The 23,300-nt window shown below is 43.1% G+C and overlaps 1 protein-coding gene across 1 annotated transcript in view; it reads left to right on the top strand.

Moving 5' to 3' along the window:
- The window catches only part of LOC122930863 (septin-10-like), a 56,978-nt gene extending 34,117 nt beyond the window's left edge, over positions 1-22,861 (top strand). Inside the window, exons 9-11 of the mRNA XM_044284531.1 lie at positions 10,727-10,859; positions 18,096-18,280; positions 22,046-22,861. Coding sequence (XP_044140466.1) covers positions 10,727-10,859; positions 18,096-18,280; positions 22,046-22,055 — 328 coding nt within the window. The 3' untranslated portion in view covers positions 22,056-22,861. The remainder of the gene's footprint in view (positions 1-10,726; positions 10,860-18,095; positions 18,281-22,045) is intronic.
- Positions 22,862-23,300: the final 439 nt, after the last annotated feature.

Raw genomic sequence — 23,300 nt, 5'->3', positions numbered from 1 at the left:
CTGGACGTACTGTAGATTTCTTGAAAACGTTTCACTCGTTCTTCCAACAAGCTTTCTCAATTCTGAGTGACTGTACAAGAATTCTGGGAATAAATATGTAACAGAATCAACATCTGGTAATTATACCCAGCCTTGGGAAAGGTGCCTTAAAACAACACAGGTTTCCAGCCATCGGGTGGTGAAGATTGGGATGTGTGCTAGCTCACTCCTGATCAAAGTCCCGGCAATTAGCCAACAAAAGAGCAAATGCTGATTTGTAATTTCAGTGGATGTAAATATGATTGTGGACACCACATCACGTGTAAACAGGATGTGTTGTGAACAGTATGAACACTGTATGGGGACAGATGATTGTACTAAGAATTGTTTGCCTGATATAGTTGGATGATTGCTCCATTTCAATGTAGTAAAAGAGCACTAGTCGACATATCGCTGTAGTCAGTCACTGCTATATCGCGGGCAGTTATTGTGTAAAAAGACCCTTACTTCAGAGAAGAAAATGATGTCAACTTTTTTTTTTTCCCTCCAGGAAATGATTTAAACTGCAGTGCATTGCTTTAGGAAGTAGGTTTTGGGTTATTTTGCAAGCAATCTGCTTCCCAAGCATTTTCACAGGGCAGTGAAGTAAGGTTCTCAGGATGTGTGTATGGGTCGTATATCCTGTTTGTTCTGCGCCAGCCTGATTTCACACTGCAGCCTCATACAGTGCAGCCTTTTGTCCACCAGCCGGACATGGTCCCGTGGTACACACTGTCAGCACTAGCACTTGTGTTTTTCTACTTTATTTGCTTCATGCTTGGGGTTGTTTATTGTCCTTTGATGTGTATCTCTCAGATGGTTTCCTCCACTTACATTTTAACATCTTTTACGACAACTGCAAAACGTCTTATATGAAGGTTCGATCCTCGGGCTACTTTGTAATATTCATAAACCTTCCATCCATCATTCATGAAGTACCTTTCTGTCCTAGGCATAAATCACTTGACTAGACAGCAGTAATGACAGGATGCTGAGTCTAATAAATGGGTCTGATATTTTACTTGTCACGAACTGAACCATTAAAGAAACGAGGTAATTTTAAATCAGCTGAAATTAAGCATAAAACAACACGTACATTGTAGTTGTTAAAAAGTCCAGCACTGATTTGCAAAATCCACCGAGCCCCCCCCCCCCCCAGTGCTCCTGTTAACACGTTTTGTACATTAGATGTCCTTAGCTATTTTGACTAAGGACATCTAATGTCCAAAACGCGTTAACGGGAGCATCAGAGGTAACGTCCCCATTGTATTTTGTGTCATTGTGAATTCAATAAAGGATCCGTGTATTTTACAAATCAGTGCTGGACTTCTTCATTCCCAGTTGGATCAGACCTGTCCGAGCGGACCAGGTGAGCTGGAGTCTTCTTCTCTGTAGTGTCTAATATCTGCATTAGTCCAGTGATTTATGGCTGTGACCTCTGCACCCACCAGACTCTTGCAGCATTCCTGACATAGCTGTCCAGCAACAGATCACTCTACACTGCTGTTGATTAACATTACTGTGCTGGAAATTACAGCAGCCATGTGTTAATATCCATGAATGAATCCATCCCCAGATGTCCAGGTCTTACAGAAACATCGGCCATATTATTTCATATTTTGTATTGACTATGGCTGTCCAACCAGCCAGCTCAGAAAGAAACCACTGGTGTCCTTTATCAAATGTAGTGTAGCATGCTCCTTATATGTTGCTTATCAAGGTATCTCACAGGGTGGGTACACGTAAACCACTGATTGTATCCACACGAACAGAGGTTTAGCATTTTTTTTTACAGCCTCTGTCACGCGTACCCTACAAAGCATCTTGTACCATAGTAGCACTGGATGGGATAGGTTCTGAAAACACATTTTATCTATTCAGCTCATTAGATGACAAGGGAGATCATCCCAGTATACCCATATCACAGAGCAAGTAAAAAAAAGCATCCTAGTATAGAAAGTGTTTATAGCAATCATAAGATTAAAAACACTATTAAACGTTCATACTAAGTTCATCAATAGCTTTGTAGTAAAGACATATTAATACACATACCAATCACAAAAATGGTGCAAATGGGGTGAAAAAGTTGCTAGTTTTCTGGTGTGAAAAAGTTGAAATTTTCGAGATTTTTGTTTGTTTGCCACTCTAAAAAGTGAGCAGGCTTATTGGCAAAAAAACAAAACCTACAAATAAACCCCATAACAGGAAAAATAAGAAGCAGTACAATCAACCATATATAACAATTTGTACGGTATATCCTTTTATTGCAACATACAGTAAATTCATGTATATAAACTAATCATAGAAAATGAGGATAGAGCATCAGATTATGGAACAAACTCCACAAACGCTCCACTCCTCCTCACTGCTCCCACAAGAGATTAAAATATATGTAGATAACACAAGGGTTAACAAACCTATACCAATCCATATAATAATCCCAAAAGCTGGGGGCTAGGGTCAAAAATCTGCATAATAAGCCTAAGGCCTCATGCACACGGCCGTTGTTTGGGTCCGCATCCGAGACGCCGTTTTTGCGGCTTGGATGCGGACCCATTCACTTCAATGGGGCCGCAAGAGATGCGGACAGCATTCTGTGTGCTGTCCGCATCAGTTGCACCGCTCCATGGCCCAGCAAATAAAATATAACATGTCCTATTCTTGTCCGTTTTGCGGACAAGAATAGGCATGCCTACAATGGGCCGCCAGTTCCGTTCCACAAATCGCAGAAGGCACACGGACGGCTTCCGTTTTTTTGCGGATCCTCGGTTTGCGGACCGCAAAAAACGTCACGGTCGTGTGCATGTAGCCTAACTCTGTCGAGGGGATGAAGTAAGATCCCCACATAAAAAGTTTTCTCACTCCTAAGTCCCTGTAGGACCAGAAAAGGCAAAGAGGAGGAGACCCCAGTAAATGTAACAAAAAACACAACGGTCAGGAAAATAACCAACCTGTGGAAGTGTTTGAAAGGGGAGAGGATCCAAAACACACCTCGACGAGCATTTCGCCTTAGCTTCGTCAGAAGGTTGGCAAAAAATCAGGTGCCATCGTTGACATCAACATATTAAGGGCTCATGCACATGATCATTGGATGTTTTGCGGTCCGCAAATTGTGGATCCGCAGAACAGGGATACTATCCTTTTCCGTAATGCGGACAATAGTAGGACATGTTCTCTTTTTTGGTGGAACGACATATGAACACGGAATGCACACAAGGTCTTTTGTGTTTTTTTGCAGCCCCATTAAGGGTTCATTCACACATACGTGGAATGGATACGCATCCGTTCTGCAATACCTGGAACGGGTGCGGACCTATTCATTCTCAATGAGGCAGGAATGGATGCGGAGAGCACATAGTACGCAATTGCAGACAAGAATAGGCAGTTCTATGGGGGTGCCGGCCGGGTGTATTGTGGATCCGCAATACACTACGGACATGTGAATGGACCCTAAAGTGAATGGTTCCACATACGGGCCACAAAAAACGGAAAAAGAATGTTTGTGTGCATGAGCCCTAACTGTAATTTAGGCGAGAGACTGTTCTTTTTCAAATATGATTACTGGAGGTTTATAAATATATCCTGAAGCGATACCGCTATACGATGGATCTGGACCTGCGCTGTGATCAGATGTGAACAGTCAGGAAGTCTGCATCATTGCTGTATCTTAGAGATGCATCTAGTGGTACATTTTTGTCCTGTATAAAATTTGTGTTTTGTTGTTTTTTCCTGACTGGGAGATGCATGTCTCTGTATAATAATAGGAAAAGAGAAATAACAAGTGTTCACACCAGTTGCTACATAGAACACCACAAACAGCAGCACTAGAAGGTTCAATATGTTATGTTCCTGGTGGTCCGGGGTAAGAAGGGGGCTAGTAAGCACAATGGTGCCACTATACAGATTCAGGGCCTACCCGGTACCTTCACATATCCCAATTCCCATAGATTGGAATCCTCTTAACTGTACTTTTAACTCTTGATGTCTCTAGTTACACATTTGGTGCCCTCTCTTCTTCACCAGATCTCTTCCAGATAGCATCGGCTGATAGGCCCAGAGAAGAGCTACGGCAGCACTACATGCCCCATTGCTGGTTCTCATTGCCATTGTTTAATAGCAGCCAAAAACAAAAAGGAAAATGTTTTTGATGTAACATTTCCATTTCTCTTCTATTTCTCAGTTTGAGAAATATTACCTCCTAATTGTATCATATATGATGTATAATAAGAGTGGTAAATATTGTGTTCCTTATTTAGTAGTACAGATTGGGTAATGCAAATAAGACAGAAATGTATGCAGCTTTGGTGCCAGTAATACATGGTGTAATGTGATACTGCAGGACAACTGAAGCCCTGTCATACCTCCTGCCTCCAGCTGTATCGGTGACCAGCGCTGACATTACCAATATTAACAGCAGCTATGACAGTGTCCTTTGTGTATTAGGGTAGAGATTAGGGAATCTTAGCTCTATTGGATCCCAGGAAGAGTTAGACGAAAGGGAACTGAGAGGAGCTTGTTCAGATGAGTCTCTACTCTACATCAGTGATTCCAAACTCTAATACCATGGGGAACCCCTGAAAAAGGTTTCTATTCCTGCATAGCCCCCTACTCGCATTTTTACCTCACAGGGGCTTGCATACTATATTCCAGCAGAGATTAGGATGAAGACATTGCCGGCTGAAATCCCATCTATTAGGCCTCATGCGCACGACCGTAAATGTGGTCTGCATATGATCCGCATTTTTTTTGCTGTCCGCATCCATATGTCCGTTCTGCGGCCCGGCAAAAAAAAAAAAAATAGAACATGTCCTATTCTTGTCTATTTTGCAGACAAGAATAGGCATTTCTAACAGAGGGCAGGACATGCCGATCCGCAAAATGCGGAACACACACGGCCGGTATCCATGTTTTGTGGATGGCAAAAATGGATAGGTTTGTGTGCAGGAGGCCTAAAAGTGACTCTTACTGCAGTCTTCTGGGGTAGCTCTGACCACAGATTAAAAAACACTGCTGTATTGAAGTGAAGAGTTATCTCCAAATTATGACAAACCAAACTTGGTGCATTACCAATTACAGTTTTTGGAGGGTTATGCAGGCGACACTCGATGTACTTAGAGAAGTTGAATATTGGAGATGATTCAGCAACAATGTGTCTGCTTAGGCTGCTTTCACACTAGCGTTCGCTGGTCCGCTCGTGAGCTCCGTTTGAAGGAGCTCACGAGCGGACCCGAACGCAGCCGTCCAGCCCTGATGCAGTCTGAATGGAGCGGATCCGCTCAGACTGCATCAGTCTGGCGGCGTTCAGCCTCCGCTCCGCTCGCCTCCGCACGGACAGGCGGACACCTGAACGCTGCTTGCAGCGTTCGGGTGTCCGCCTGGCCGTGCGGAGGCGTGCGGATCCGTCCAGACTTTCAATGTAAGTCAATGGGGACGGATCCGTTTGAAGATGCCACAATGTGGCTCAATCTTCAAGCGGATCCGTCCCCCATTGACTTTACATTGAAAGTCTGGACGGATCCGTACTAGGCTATTTTCACACTTAGCTGTTATATGCTAAAAATAATGCAGACGGATCCGTTCTGAACGGAGCCTCCGTCTGCATTATTATGAGCGGATCCGTTCAGAACGGATCCGCCCGAACGCTAGTGTGAAAGTAGCCTTAGAGGGAATATTATAGCCATGCCTATATGATCTCTGGTAATTTACAGAACTCTCTGTATATGTTACTTAGCAGCGGTTTCAGCATATAGAATACGTATTCATGCTGTCCAGCACAAGGGGCTAAATGTACAATGTACGTCGGTTAATAGGGTGACGGGTTAACATTGGATGCAGCCTCCGGCTATTGGTTTTCCATGAAAATCACGCATTCAGTAATGCTTTTGTAGTTGCATGGATAGCAGCACAATACTCTTAGTTACTGGCATATTTTCAGTAGGAAACTGCTTGGATTGCAGTTGAGAATTGCATAGGACTATACTTTCGCCTATTGCCGTATTGCCCTTATCTGTTGTCCATTATCTAAAAATATGAAACACTGCATATCATATTGGAGTTAGTAGTGATAACACTTGCTGGCATTGCATATATTCAAAAGGGAGATAGCAGTAGCAGAATAAGGGTACTTTTACACTTGCGTTGTGAGGATCCGGAAATCCATGCGCAAACGGATAGCATTTGTAGACGGATGCGGATCCGTCTCACAAATGCATTGCAATACCAGATCAGTCTCTCTGGTGTCATCCGGAAAAACAGATCCGGTATTTATTTTTTTCACACTTTTAAAGGTCTGCGCATGCGCAGACCGGGAAACCAGATCCGTTTTGCCGGAACACTTGGTGCCTGATTAATGCATTTCAATGGAAAATAATGCCGGCAAGTGTTCCAGAATTTTGGCCGGAGAAAGTACCGCAGCAAATACTGTAATAGTGACTGAACTAAAGACGTCCTGATGCATACTGAATGGATTGCTCTCCATTCAGAATGCATTAGGATAAAGCTGAAGCGTTTCTCATCCGGTATTGAGCCCCTAGGACGGAACTCAATACCGGAAAAGAATAACGCTAGTCTGAAAGTACTCTAATGTAAAAGAGACCATACAAATTTTACTAAAGTTGATTAAAATTGATCATTTTAAGCAAAACAGTTGTTCAATAGGTAAAACTTGACAAAGAGCAATCCTGTCTGACTGATGACATCATTGTCTGGAAAGGAAGTTCATCATGTACCCAGTGTTATGATCATGTAAGGCCAGTTTAGATGACTACAATGGCCAGTGTGGTCTAAAATAAGTATGGCTGCATTGTGTAATGATCATTCACTAGACAATCCTTTGGTGAAAAATTGGCCATGCATATTGGTCTAAAGTTGACCAAAACAGACGATTTCAACCAAAATGAACGTTCATTGGTTGAAATGTAACCGAGCTGATCGATGATAGACCAGATGTTTGTTTGTCCAACCTTCAACCACATCTATCTACTGTGTATGGCCAGCTTAATACACGTGGCCACTGGAGATGAGTGAATTTCATATTTTGTAATTCGTTTACGCTTTGTTTGGTGGTAAAAGCAGAATTGTGCTATGGATTCCGTTACCACAGACCATAATGCAATTCTATAACGGAATTCCTTTAGCTGCATTCCGTTATTCATTCCGTCATAATACAAGTCTATGGGCTGCAAAACGGATCCGTCCCTTTTCCGTTATGCAAGGGAGTCCTCTCCTGCATAACGGAAACAGGACGGATCCGTTATGCAGGCCATAGTCTTCTATTATGACGGAATGCCTCTAAAGGCATTCCGTCATAGAATTTATTTATTGTCCCTGGGAACGAAATCCATAATGCAATTATGCTTTTACCACGAAACGAAGCGTGAAAAAATTTCATAACATAAAATTCGCTCATCTCTAGTGGCCACTTTTAGGAAGCTGTAATTCTGCTACTGTATTTCTGCTGCCATCTAGTGTTCAAGAAGATATATGTCATCTTTTGCTGCTCTGTATTTCTGGAGAAGATTCACAGATTTCAGACTGCCTGTTAACTATCTACGCCTGGGCGGTCCGTGCTTATCTCTGCAAAAATATTCCTGAATGACCTTGGCGAGATTGCAGCTGCATTCTAATCATGCAGCTGTGGGAGCGGGGAGCGTGCTGTCAGTTACAGCCATGCTCCCCATAGAGAAGGAAGGGACTTTTTCAAATCGTTTTGGCCTTCTCCATCACTTTATGCACAGCGCTCAATACAGATCACGAGGCAGCAATGCAGCGGCTTCATGCTTCGGTCCTAGTGCAGTCAGTGGGGGATGTGTGTCTGCATGAGCTGCTGGGTCTTGTCAAACCCAGATCGGCTCTGCAGTGAGGCTTTACTGCATAGTAAAACCGCTGTGTGCAGCATAGAAGTTGCTATACATACTGGCAGGATTTTGAAGAGTTAAAGAACTCTAGTTAGAATGGATATGTTAATCACTGCAATATGTCCTAGAAGCGATATGCAGAGAACACATAGTGAGGCTTTACTGCATAGTAAAACCGCTGTGTGCAGCATAGAAGTTGCTATACATACTGGCAGGATTTTGAAGAGTTAAAGAAATCTAGTTAGAATGGATATGTTAATCACTGCAACATGTCCTAGAAGCGATATGCAGAGAACGCATATCTTTAGGTAAAGGTGGAAAATTTGCCTGGAAAAGGCCAGAATAGGAAGAGATAAGCATAGAGCAGAAAGTGTGCTGCAAAGCACTGACCGCTGGTTGGCACAAAATAATTGGCAGTGCTTCCGTTCTGGCATGATTTACATTGTATCCTGACAAGTGACTGTAGCGATTGGGAGTGTGATGTAAGTTGGTGAGAGAAACGACAGGGTAGGATAAGATCAGAAGTACATCATCTGCAAACAGTGAGAAGCTTTTGTCCAGAATCCGTATACTGTACCTTTTTATATTAGAGTTTGCCGTAATCTGAGCCCCTGGAGGTTCAATACATAAAGAGCTTGATGACCTATCATCATAATAGGTCTTCAGTATCTGATGGTTGGGGGTCTGACACCCGGGACCCCCGCCGATCAGCTTTTTCAGAAGGCATTAGCGCTCCTGTGAGCGATGCGGCCTTCTCCGTGCTTACCAAGCACAGCGCCGTACGTTCAGCCTGAGCGATACCAAGTACAGCCACTATACAATGTGAAATATACAGTTAGGTCCATGAATATTTGGACACTGACACAAATTTTGTTTTTATTACCTGTTTACTAAAACATATTTAAGTTATAGTTCTATAATGGACATGGACATAAAGTCCAGACTTTTAGCTTTCATTTGAGGGTAGCCACATTAAGATTTGATGAAGGGTTTAGGAGTTTCAGCTCCTTTACATGTGGCACCCTGTTTTTAAAGAGACCAAAAGTAATTAGATAATTGACTCAAAGGCTGTTTCATGGGCAGGTGTGGGCAATTACTTCATTATTTCATTCTCAATTAAGCACATAAAAGGCCTGGAGTTGATTTGAGGTGTGGTGCTTGCACTTTGAAGATTTTGCTGAGAAGTAAACATGCGGTCAAAGGAGCTCTCCATGCAGCTGAAACAAGCTACCCTTCATCTGCAAAAACTGAAGAAAAAAAAACATCAGAGAAATTGCTACACTATTAGGAGTGGCAAAATCTACAGTTTGGTACAGCCTGAGAAAGAAAGAAAGCACTGGTGACCTTAACAATGCAAATGACCTGGACGCCCACGGAAGACAACTGTGGTGGATGATCACAGAACAATTACCATGGTGAGGAGAAACCCCTTCACAACAGCCAACAAAGTGAACAACACTCTCCGGGATATAGGTGCATCAATATCCAAATCTACCACAAAGAGAAGACTGCATGAAAGTAAATACAGAGGGTTCACTGCACGGTGCAAGCCACTCATAAGCCTCAAGAATAAGAAGACTAGATTGGACTTTGCTAAATAAAACCCAGAACACTTCTGGAAGAACATTCTTTGGACAGATGAAACCAAGATCAACCTCTACCAGAATGATGGAAAGAAAAATATATGGCGAAGGCATGGTATAGCTCATGATCCAAAGCATACCACACCATCTGTAAAACACGGCGGAGGCAGTGTGATGGCTTGTGCATGAATTGCTGCCAGTGACACTGGGTCCCTGGTGTTTATTGATGATGTGACAAGACAGAAGCAGCCGGATGAATTCTGGGGTTTTCAGAGACATACTGTGTGCTCAAATCCAGCCAAACTGATTGGTCGCCGTTTCATAATACAGATGGACAATGACCCAAAACATAAAGCTAAAGCAACCCAGGAGTTTATTAAAGCAAAGAAGTGGAATATTCTTGAATGGCCAAGTCAGTCACCTGATCTGAACCCGATTGAGCATTTCACTTGTCACAGACTAAACTTCAGACAGAAAGGCCCACAAACAAGTAGCAACTGAAAACCGCTAACGTAAAGGCCTGGCAGAGCATTAACATGGAGGAAACACAGCGTCTGGTGATGTCCATGAGTTCAAGACTTCAGGCAGTCATTGTCAACAAAGGGTTTTCAACCAAGTATTAGAAATTAACATTTTATTTACAATCATTTAATTTGTACAATGACCTTTGAGCCCCTGAAATGAAGAGATTGAGTTTCAAAAATGCTTTAGTTCCTCACATTTTATGCAATCAATTTGTTCAACCCACTGAAGCTGAAAGTCTGAACTTCAACTGCATCTGAATTGTTTTGTTCAAAATCCATTGTGGTAATGTACAGAACAAAAATTAGAAAAATGTTTTCTCTGTCCAAATATATATGGACCTAACTGTGCATATTGTGAAATACACTGATTCCATGTGAGTTGTCCTAGTAACTCTTGAAGGAAATTTAGTTTTGAATTGTCCAATCATAGATCATAACTTTAGTCTAGGGCTTGTACAGACCTGTGTTGAATCTGTAATACAGTACCCATGGGCTGCTATGGTCTTATACTGTACAGCTGTGTGCCTTCAATTCATACCCAGTCCATGAGAAACAAAACAGTAGTATATTACATTGCATGTCATATTACCGAGGTGTTCTGCCCTGCAATCTGACCTACGTGTAGTCTGTACTCAATATGGTACTTCACTCCCAAAATGTTGAAGGAATAATACAAACTACAGTACTGGGGACTATATAATTTTTTGGCTCAAAAGAATCACACTATGGTTTGTTTGTACTTCAGTGTGCAAGAAACTTATGAAGCAAAGCGACAAGAGTTCTTCGAGGATTTGCAGAGGAAGGAGGAAGAGATGAGACAGACCTTTGTGCAGAGAGTAAGAGAAAAGGAGACCGTGTTGAAAGAAGCTGAAAGAGAGGTATTACGTCCATTTCTGTCCCTTTCTATCCTTCACATAATAGTGCTAGACCCAAAAGAAAACAAGTGTGATGGTCACTTATACCTGCAGGGTTAGCACAGAAAAATGTGGCCACTATTTGAGCGGCACTGGCAGTAGCGGCCTTCTCACTGTTTACCGCAGGCCCAGTGACATCCCGACTAGTATCAGCTGGCCTGGGCGCGGCTGAGCTCTGTTCACTTGAATGGAGCTTAGCCGCGCCCAGGCCATTGATACTAGTCGTGACGTCACTGGTCCTGCGGTAAACAGCGAGAAGACCGCTACTGCCAGCGCCGCTGCCTTCTCAAACAGCTGATCAGCAGGGGTCCTGGGTGTCGGACCTCCGCTGATCAGATGCTGATGATCTATCCAAAAAACTGCAGAACCCCCTTTAAATTAGTATTGGTGGATTGCCACTGATATTCCATCTCAGACATTCATTGATGAGATTGTAATATACATTGTATATGGCAGCCAGAGGCGACCGGGATTACGGAAATGGCCGATATGGTTGTGCTGCACTGTTTCTGTAACTCTCATAGAAGTGAATAGGAGTTATAAAAACAGCGTAGCACAGCAAAGTACATTGTCTCCGTTATTCGAGAGCTGCTTCTGTAGCTCTCATTCTGTGGGTGTTACAGAAACAGCTTAGCACAGCCAGCTCAGCTGTTTCCGTAGCCATGGCCACCTCTGGCTGCTGCATAGGGGCACACCTTTAGAGGGACACTTGCACTCACTGGGGCAGATTAACTATTGAAAGTGCACCAGTTTTTTGGCACAATTTGTACAAATAAACTGGTTAGGGTGGGTTCACACTAGCGTTAAGGATTCCTTTATGGCTTTCTGTTATAGCAGGGCATTCTGTTTGCTTTCCGTTCTAATAGAAGTCTATGGGAAAGCATAACTGATCTGTCTGGGTCCCGCTATGCAAGACGGAAAACCAAGTCCTGTCGACAGGACTTTCTTTTCCGTCTTGCATAACGGGACCCAGACAGATCCGTTTTGATTCCCATAGACTTCTATTAGGACGGAAAGCAAACGGAATGCCTTTTAAAGGCTTCCATTTTGCACTCCGTCATAATACAAGTCTATGGGCAGAAGAACGAATCTGTCCTTCCATCTTATGGATTCCGTTATTTTCTGTTATAACCTTGTTATAACGGAAAGCCATAACGTTACCTTACCTGCTTTGCACTGCATTTATCAAGTGCTTTAGACACTTTTCTAAGGGCTCTTTCACACTTGCGTTCTTTTGTTGCGGCATAGAGTTCCGTCGTCGGGGCTCTATGCCGGAAGAATCCTGATCAGGATTATCCCCATGCATTCTGAATGGAGAGAAATCCGTTCAGGATGCATCAGGATGTCTTCAGTTCCGGACCGGAACGTTCTTTGGCCGGAGAAAATACCGCAGCATGCTGCGCTTTTTGCTCCGGCCAAAAATCCTGAACACTTGCCACAAGGCCGGATCCGGAATTAATGCCCATTGAAAGGCATTAATCCGGATCCGGCCTTAAGCTAAACGTCGTTTCGGCGCATTGCCAGATCCGACGTTTAGCTTTTTCTGAATGGTTACCATGGCTGCCAGGACGCTAAAGTCCTGGCAGCCATGTTAAAGTGTAGTGGGCAGCGGGGGAGCAGTATACTTACCGTCCGTGCCGCTCCCGGGACGCTCCAGAGTCACGTCAGGGCACCCCACGCGCATAGACCACGTGATCGCATGGATCACGTCATCCATGCGCATGGGGCGCTCTGACGTCATTCTGGAGCGCCCCAGGAGCCGCACAGACGGTAAGTATACCGCTCCCCCACTCCCCACTACTACTATCGCAACCAGGACTTTAATAGCGTCCTGGCTGCCATAGTAACACTGAACGGATTTTGAAGACAGATCAGTCTTCAAATGCTTTCAGTTCACTTGCGTTTTTCCGGATCCGGCGTGTAATTCCGGCAAATGGAGTACACGCCAGGTCCGGACAACGCAAGTGTGAAAGAGCCCTAACCCTAACAAGAGGTGTGACTTATGAGAAAGGAGCTTGGTTTAATTGCATCTACATGTGCAAAAAAAGTACCTTAACTTTGCTGCATTTTTTAAGTAAAACTAAGCCAACATATATAGGTGACATACACTTAGACTAGGCAGTCTAGTCCTAATAAACTCCTCAAATAAAATTTTCAAAACACATTTTCTGACATGTTTAGAGTGTGAACGGCTCCAGGCGGTTCACCATGCCGAATTCTCTACTGTCTCCTCAGGTAGTGGCAAAAATACCACAGTTCTGAAACATACATTTACGTGCATTTTGGAACACAGAATTCTAGTGCACGGACAGAATTCTGGCACTGTGCCAACATTGCCAAATTTATAAAGGTCTCTCTGAATCTTAAAGCGCATCTGTCAGCAGATTTGTACCTATGAAATTGGCTGGCCTGTTACACGTGCGCTTGGCAGCTGAAGTGTTGTGTTGGCCCCATGTTCATATGTGCCCGCATTTCTGAGAAAAATGTAGTTTTAATATATGCAAATTAGCCTTTAGGAGCAATGGGGGCGTTTCCGTTACTCCTAGAGGCTCTGCTCTGCAACTGCCGCCAATCAAAGTACAGAGGGTGCATCTATTGCAGAGAGAGCTGAGCATCCAGGAGGGTATTTAGAGTAAATTGACACACAACAGAAATTTCTGCAACTAGAAAATCCATTCCACAGATGAGAATGGAATTGTTTCTGCATCAGGTGCATGGATTTCAGGTGCAAGTCCCATTCAGAGATTTCTACAACAGATCAGCCATGTATGAATAAACACATAAAGGCAAATCGTTTGAAACGAAACAGAATCAGCTTCCCGTGTACATAAGCAACTGGCTTTCTCAGTCAGACCAAGTAGGACATTGCACATTACGCTAATAAATGTCTAACATCTTCTGTGGATATCTTAATCTAAACCAGGGATGGCCAACCTGTGGCTCTCCAGCTGTTGCAAAACTACAACTCCCAGCATGCCCAGACTGCCTACAGCTATCAGCCTACAGCAGGGCATGGTGGGAATTGTAGTTTTACAACAGCTGGATGGCAGCAGGTTGGCCATCTCTGATCTAGACTATCAAGAAGACAATAGAGAGGTCTTACTTTTGTCCCAATTCTACACCTACTATTATTATACTAACAGACACCATCTTCACCTCACAGCAGCAGTAAACTGACAATGGATTAACTATATATATATATATATATATATATATACAGTACAGACCAAAAGTTTGGACACACCTTCTCGATCAAAGAGTTTTCTTTATTTTCATGACTATGAAAATTGTAGATTCACACTGAAGGCATCAAAACTATGAATTAACACATGTGGAATTATATACATAACAAAAAAGTGTGAAACAACTGAAAATATGTCCTATTCTAGGTTCTTCAAAGTAGCCACCTTTTGCTTTGATTACTGCTTTGCACACTCTTGGCATTCTCTTGATGAGCTTCAAGAGGTAGTCACCTGAAATGGTCTTCCAACAGTCTTGAAGGAGTTCCCAGAGATGCTTAGCACTTGTTGGCCCTTTTGCCTTCACTCTGCGGTCCAGCTCACCCCAAACCATCTCGATTGGGTTCAGGTCTGGTGACTCTGGAGGCCAGGTCATCTGGCGCAGCACCCCATCACTCTCCTTCATGGTCAAATAGCCCTTACACAGCCTGGAGGTGTGTTTGGGGTCATTGTCCTGTTGAAAAATAAATGATGGTCCAACTAAACGCAAACCTGATGGAATAGCATGCCGCTGCAAGATCCTGTGGTAGCCATGCTGGTTCAGTATACCTTCAATTTTGAATAAATCCCCCAACAGTGTCACCAGCAAAGCACCCCCACACCATCACGCCTCCTCCTCCATCCTTCACTGTGGGAACCAGGCATGTAGAGTCCATCCGTTCACCTTTTCTGCGTCGCACAAAGACACAGTGGTTGGAACCAAAGATCTCAAATTTGGACTCATCAGACCAAAGCACAGATTTCCACTGGTCTAATGTCCATTCCTTGTGTTCTTTAGCATAAACAAGTCTCTTCTGCTTGTTGCCTGTCCTTAGCAGTGGTTTCCTAGCAGATATTCTACTCTTAACAGTTGTTCTAGAGATGTGTCTGCTGCTAGAACTCTGTGTGGCATTGACCTGGTCTCTAATCTGAGCTGCTGTTAACCTGCGATTTCTGAGGCTGGTGACTCGGATGAACTTATCCTCCGCAGCAGAGGTGACTCTTGGTCTTCCTTTCCTGGGGCAGTCCGCATGTGAGCCAGTTTCTTTGTAGTGCTTGATGGTTTTTGTGACTGCACTTGGGGACACTTTCAAAGTTTTCCCAATTTTTCAGACTGACTGACCTTCATTTCTTAAAGTAATGATGGCCACTCGTTTTTCTTTACTCAGCTGCTTTTTTCTTGCCATGATACAAATTCTAACAGTCTATTCAGTAGGACTATCAGCTGTGTGTCCACCTGACTTCTCCACAACGCAACTGATGGTCCCAACCCCATTTATAAGGCAAGAAATCCCACTTATTAAACCTGACAGGGCACACCTGTGAGGTGAAAACCATTTCAGGTGACTACCTGTTGAAGCTCATCAAGAGAATGCCAAGAGTGTGCAAAGCAGTAATCAAAGCAAAAGGTGGCTACTTTGAAGAACCTAGAATGACATATTTTCAGTTGTTTCACACTTTTTTGTTATGTATATAATTCCACATGTGTTAATTCATAGTTTTGATGCCTTCAGTGTGAATCTACAATTTTCATAGTCATAAAAATAAAGAAAACTCTTTGAATGAGAAGGTGTGTCCAAACTTTTGGTCTGTACTGTATATATATATATGAGTTTTATATCTTTGTATTGAGAACTACAGAAGGACCCTAAATTGCCAGTGCAAATATACTTCAACATGGAAAATGACCTTTTCCTTGTATTCAGTAATTCATAATTACATTGGGTAGGGAATGGGGTTAATGGTTATGGACACCTTTGACATGGAAAAAAGATTTTTACATATCTTGGTGTTATCTTGCTATCTTCATTCCTGCATTAATTTTCATACTCCCTTATATTAAGTTTACAACCTGCTTCAGTTTTCCATCTTTTGTCATGTGAGTGCAGGATGCTGCTGCCTTCAATAGGTGTCATACTGTATATTAGCACAGCTTAATTCCTAGACTGATTTCCACTTCTGTAGTTCAGGAAGGATCTCTTCCCCCCTGTGCTGACTGACACTGATGAGTGTGTGATTCCCTCTTTCTGCAGAGTCTGTGATGGGTTCTCTCTTTTCTCTACAGGGAGTGCAGAATTATTAGGCAAATTAGTATTTTGACCACATCATCCTCTTTATGCATGTTGTCTTACTCCAAGCTGTATAGGCTCGAAAGCCTACTACCAATTAAGCATATTAGGTGATGTGCATCTCTGTAATGAGAAGGGGTGTGGTCTAATGACATCAACACCCTATATCAGGTGTGCATAATTATTAGGCAACTTCCTTTCCTTTGGCAAAATGGGTCAAAAGAAGGACTTGACAGGCTCAGAAAAGTAAAAAATAGTGAGATATCTTGCAGAGGGATGCAGCACTCTTAAAATTGCAAAGCTTCTGAAGCGTGATCATCGAACAATCAAGCGTTTCATTCAAAATAGTGAATAGTGAAAATGCCCATGAACTGAGAAAAGTCAAGCGTGCAGCTGCCAAGATGCCACTTGCCACCAGTTTGGCCATATTTCAGAGCTGCAACATCACTGGAGTGCCCAAAAGCACAAGGTGTGCAATACTCAGAGACATGGCCAAGGTAAGAAAGGCTGAAAGACGACCACCACTGAACAAGACACACAAGCTGAGACGTCAAGACTGGGCCAAGAAATATCTCAAGACTGATTTTTCTAAGGTTTTATGGACTGATGAAATGAGAGTGAGTCTTGATGGGCCAGATGGATGGGCCCGTGGCTGGATTGGTAAAGGGCAGAGAGCTCCAGTCCGACTCAGACGCCAGCAAGGTGGAGGTGGAGTACTGGTTTGGGCTGGTATCATCAAAGATGAGCTTGTGGGGCCTTTTCGGGTTGAGGATGGAGTCAAGCTCAACTCCCAGTCCTACTGCCAGTTTCTGGAAGACACCTTCTTCAAGCAGTGGTACAGGAAGAAGTCTGCATCCTTCAAGAAAAACATGATTTTCATGCAGGACAATGCTCCATCACACGCGTCCAAGTACTCCACAGCGTGGCTGGCAAGAAAGGGTATAAAAGAAGAAAATCTAATGACATGGCCTCCTTGTTCACCTGATCTGAACCCCATTGAGAACCTCTGGTCCATCATCAAATGTGAGATTTACAAGGAGGGAAAACAGTACACCTCTTTGAACAGTGTCTGGGAGGCTGTGGTTGCTGCTGCACGCAATGTTGATGGTAAACAGATCAAAACACTGACAGAATCCATGGATGGCAGGCTTTTGAGTGTCCTTGCAAAGAAAAGTGGCTATATTGGTCACTGATTTGTTTTTGTTTTGTTTTTGAATGTCAGAAATGTATATTTGTGAATGTTGAGATGTTATATTGGTTTCACTGGTAAAAATAAATAATTGAAATGGGTATATATTTGTTTTTTGTTAAGTTGCCTAATAATTATGCACAGTAATAGTCACCTGCACACACAGATATCCCCCTAAAATAGCTAAAACTAAAAACAAACTAAAAACTACTTCCAAAAATATTCAGCTTTGATATTAATGAGTTTTTTGGGTTCATTGAGAACATGGTTGTTGTTCAATAATAAAATTAATCCTCAAAAATACAACTTGCCTAATAATTCTGCACTCCCTGTATAATCATACACATCATATGTGATTCTACCCCTTTGTCTTTAGACCGCCTTGTGTGTTCTTTCCTCCTTATCCATAGGCAGTGTGAGCTTCTCTCCTTGGAGTCTTTTCCTCCTCTCTGCAATCTGATCTCCCATTTACTACTACTACTAGCTCTTCTTGCTGCTAATTCTGAGAGAAGGGAGGGGGAGAGCACTCAGAAACAGGAGCAGTGTGTTATTGGAGCTATGTCAGATTCAGCAGGGAAGCCATCTAGATAAAAATTGGTAGGATGTTTTTAGTGAAGACCATTTAGAACAGTGTTCATAACCTCTATGAGATAATTTTTATTTTTTTACAAAGGTATACTTTATTGAATGTTGCGCCCTTATTAATAACATGTGATTTATACAGCTTCAGAATAGATTTGAGCAGCTGAAGAGGCTTCATCATGATGAAAGGACAAATCTAGAAGACAAACGGAAAGAGTTACAGGAGGAAATCAATGCATTTCAGAAACGTAAAGCAGCAGCAGAGCTCCTACAAGGACAAGCATTTGGAAGTGTTGCCAACACCAGCTTAAAAAAGGACCGCAAAACGTAAGTTCATTCTTCCAGAATATTACCTGTCTGTGCCCTCACCCACTGCTAAAGGAAAACCTGTATCTGAAAATGTAAAGGGTAAAACTGTTTCTACTGGTGAATGGTAGATCTTCATCAAGGACATCAAAGCTTCATGAGAATATACTCCTCATAGGAAAATAATTACTAATTAAATAACCAATAACAAGTATTACATTTTGTGTCTGATGACACGTAGCCAATGCAAGTTAAAAGAGGATTATAAATGTAAAGGGGTTGTCCCAAGATTTAAACTTATCCTCTATCCACATGATAGAACATAAGTGTCTGATCAGCAGAGATCAGACCACTGAACAGGGTTTTGTGTCCCCCATATGAATTGGGCAGTGGTCAAGCATGTGCGCTGATGCTCTATTGGTCTCTATGGTACAGCACTCTGCTATCTCCGGCAGCCCTATAAAATTGAGTGGAGCAGCAGTGGGACAGCTCGATTCAAAAGAAAGACACAGGACCCCCATTCTTGTGATGAGCTGGGGTCCTGGTGGTTAAACCCCCACAAATCAAACCCTATCCTGTGGTTAAGGAATGTTTAAATCTTGTATTAACTTATTTAAAGGGTATCTATCACCAGGAAGATCACTCTTAAACCAGGACAGTACCTTGAAGGGCTAGATCCACTGAATGTAATGACACTTAGTGATCTGTTGCTTCATTCTGGAGAAAAGGCATCCATATGCAAAAGAGCAGTTAAGTGCACCAAGGGTGGGCACAAGCCACCAGGGGCGGATTAAGTGCATGATATGCCCGGGGCTGTCTACCCAACTCTGGTTTTTTTTTCTGTATAAAGAGGCTGCGGTGCTTCGTAAGCGCCAAAGTCTTTTCCTAGGCCATATGACATCGTTCACATGGTCTAGGTGAAGCTCTGTCCCATCTGAGTGATTGGGTCTGTGCTGTAATACCAAGCGCAGGGCTATCAAATGGACAGTGCTGTGCTTGGTAAGGAGCAAAGAGGCTGCGGCGCTCACTGGGACATCACAGTCTCCTTAAACAGCTGATTGGCGGGGGTGCCAGGCGTCAGACCCCCACCGAGATAACTCTCTGAGTACAGATTTAATAGATGTTACCTGCAGTCCTATGTAACACCCCATATAACACAGTGAACTATTGTGTTATGTGGGGTGTTACATATCACTGCATGGAACATCTACTACATTATCTGCACACAGAAAGTTATCACTGTTATCTGGGCTGTTACATAGGACTGCAGGTGACAAATTAAAATTTTAGTTGCCAAATTTAAAATACATACGATTATGATAAAAAAGACTTGGAGGAGATGAGATGCAGATCACAGTGGTGAGCCAGCTCTACATATAGGGGAATACAGCACCACATGCATTTAACATCCAGTGACATCTCCTGCCATGTAGACCTTCTTTCCTCTTCTCCTCCGTTTGACCCAGACCACCATGACAAATTCTTTCAGCCGCATCTCGTCTCTACAGAGTTTGTAACACAGACACGTTAGATTTCTCATAATTGGTGTCATTTGTCAAACTGGTGTAAAGTACAACTGGCTTAGTTGCCCATAGAAACCAATCAGATTCCACCTTTCATTTTCCAAAGGTGCTGTCAAAAATGAAAGGTGGAATGTTGCTATGGGTAACTAACCCATTTCTACTTTACACCAGTTTGATAAATTACCCTAAAGCTCCCTAGAGTGTCTACAGCAATTATAATGTCCCCTAGAGTGCCCCCAGTAATAATAACATCCTATATTGTGCTCCAGGTAATAATGCCTGTATAGTGTCCCCAAAAATAATGTCCCCTAATAAAAACGCCCCCACACTGCCCCCATATAGTAATTCCCCCCACACTGCCCCCACATAGTAATTTCCCCCATACTGCCCCCACATAGTAATTTCCCCCACATAGTAATCTCTCCCACACTGCCCCATAGTAGTAATCTCTCCCACACTGCCCATATAGTAATTCCCCCCACACTGCCCCCACATATTCATCTCTCCCACACTGCACCATATAGTCAATTCCCCCACACTGCCCCATATAGTTATTTCTTCCACACTGTCCCATATTTGTAATTTCCCCCCACACACTGCCCTCATATCGTAAATCCTTCCCGCACACTGCCCCATATGGTAATTTCCCCCACACATTCCCCCATATGGTAATTTCCCCCACACTGCCCCCATATGGTAATTTTCCCCACACTGACCCCCATATGGTAAGTTTCCCCCACACTGCCCCCATATGGTAATTTCCCCCACACTGCCCCATATGGTAATTTCCCCCACACTGCCCCATATGGTAATTTCCCCCACACTGCCCCATATGGTAATTTCCCCCACACTGCCCCATATGGTAATTTCCCCCACACTGCCCCATATGTAATTTCCCCCACACTGCCCCATATGGTAATTTCCCCCACACTGCCCCATATGGTAATTTCCCCCACACTGCCCCATATGTAATTTCCCCCACACTGCCCCATATGTAATTTCCCCCACACTGCCCCATATGTAATTTCCCCCACACTGCCCCATATAGTAATTTCCCCCACACTGCCCCATATGTAATTTCCCCCACACTGCCCCATATGGTAATTTCCCCCACTGCCCCATATGGTAATTTCCCCCACACTGCCCCATATGGTAATTTCCCCCACACTGCCCCATATGGTAATTTCCCCCACACTGCCCCATATGTAATTTCCCCACACTGCCCCATATGTAATTTCCCCCACACTGCCCCATATAGTAATTTCCCCCACACACTGCCCCATATAGTAATTTCCCCCACACTGCCCCATATGGTAATTCCCCACACTGCCCCATATGGTAATTTCCCCCACACTGCTCCCTATATAGGTAATTCCCCTACACTGCCCTCATATAGTAATTTCCCCCACACTGCCCTCATATAGTAATTCCCCCACACTGCCCCCATATAGTAATTTCCCCCCACACTGCCCTCATATAGTAATTTCCCCCACACTGCCCCATATAGTAATTTTCCCCCACACTGCCCCATATGGTAATTTCCCCCACACTGCCCTCATATAGTAATTTCCCCACACTGCCCCATATGGGTACTTTCCCCCCACACTGCCCCATATGGTATTCCCCCACACTTGCCCCATATAGTAATTTCCACCACACTGCCCCATATGGTAATTTCCCCCACACTGCCCCATATTGTAATTTCCCCCACACTGCTCCATATGGTAATTTCCACTACATGCCTCATATAGTAATTATCCCCACACTGCCCTCATATAGTAATCTCCCCCACACTGCCCCATATGGTAATTTCCCCCACACTGCCCCATATGGTAATTTCCCCCACACTGCCCCATATGGTAATTTCCCCCACACTGCCCCCATATTGTAATTTCCCCCACACTGCCCCCACATAGTAATCTCCCCCACACTGCCCCATATAGTAATTTCCCCCACACAGCGTTGGGCCCCCAGCGATGCCAGGCCCGGGGCAACCGACCCAAACTCCCCAATTATAATCCACCACTGCAAGCCTCTCTGTGCACCCTTACTCCTCCTGATGCCTCTGATAAGGTATTATTTCATTCAGCTGAGTGGGCTCTACAAGGCACTGCCCATGGTTTAACACAGATTTTTCTGGTTACAGACCCCGTTTATGTCCGCAGCAATGAAAATGACAGCATAGAATGTAAATGATGACACAATGTATAAGATAATGCTTTGTCTCTTTTTACATTCCATTTTTTGGTTCTTTCCTTTGCAGTTTCATGTGATTGGATGACACTGGTCTATGATACTACACAATTAGATCTGCGTCTTTTCATTATTTTTTTTACAACACAAAATGTGTTCCTGAAATCCAGACTACTTAAAGCAAAGTACAAGAAACAACAAGCACTGCCAGCAAGAAATGGACAATCACTAACCCCAATGCGTGGTAACCCTGCCAGCAGACCACTGGGCTCATTCATACCAAAGGAAAATACAAGAGAGTTTGATGGCAACTTTCTCAGTGTAGCTTTTTGTAGCAGTTTTTGATGCAGTTTTTTGTGCCAAAGCCAGAAGTGGGTTGGAAGGGAATGAGAACTTAGGCTTCTCCTTCCTGCTGGATCCACTTCTGGCTTTGGTTCAAAAAAAATGTCACAAAAAAAACCTGTATGGTACCACCCTTACAAGACTGTTGTTAGCTCAGTTGTGTTTTAATGGATCGGTTGCATATTATTAGATGGACTGTGCTTGGTTATAAGCAAGATTAGCATGTGCAGTCTGGAAAGCCTATGGGATGTTCTGTCCAGAGAGTAGATGTTTTATGTTGAACTCAAGTTGAAGCCACTCTGAGGAGATAGCCGGATCTAGTGCCCCAAACTGCAATAACATGGTTGGCTCTGTTTCACACAAGCCTAGAGCCCCTTATTTCTGTCCTATTTGGATCTGTTTGTTTGATTTTTATAATTCCCATTAAGAAATGTAAAATGGCCTAACATATCAGTGAGAGTTTTATTATGTGTACATGTATAAACAATTTCCTATCCTCTTGGTAACCCTTCCTACAATTACATTAGTGCATTTATTTTGTGTTCACATGTTTATTGCTTTTTTTTTTTTTTTTTTTTTTAAGAATTGCTGTTACGTTGAACAACATAAAGTGATAATATTTGGTAATTTGTGATTTCTTGTATAGTTTCCCACTGTGTCATTTTTAAGAACTAAGGCTAATATTTTCTGGTATTGAGATCCGTCATAGAGTCTCAATACTGGAAAAAAATGCTTCAATTTTGTCCCCATTCATTGTCAATGGGGACAAAACATAACTGAACCGAACTGAGTGCTCCAAAATGCATTCCGTTCCGTTTTCATACCGGAGAGCAAACCGCAGTTTAATCATATAACTGAACCTCGGGCCAAAGCCCATCTTATGAAGCACTCTCCAAAGGAACCCCACTCAACTCTATCAAAGGCCTTAGAAGCATCTATAGACAAAATGGATCGTGAGGCCCCTCCAGATGTCTGTAAATTAG

Source organism: Bufo gargarizans, chromosome 3 (genome assembly GCF_014858855.1).
Source record: "Bufo gargarizans isolate SCDJY-AF-19 chromosome 3, ASM1485885v1, whole genome shotgun sequence".
NCBI lineage: Eukaryota > Metazoa > Chordata > Amphibia > Anura > Bufonidae > Bufo > Bufo gargarizans.
This window is presented reverse-complemented; position numbering and strand designations above follow the sequence as displayed.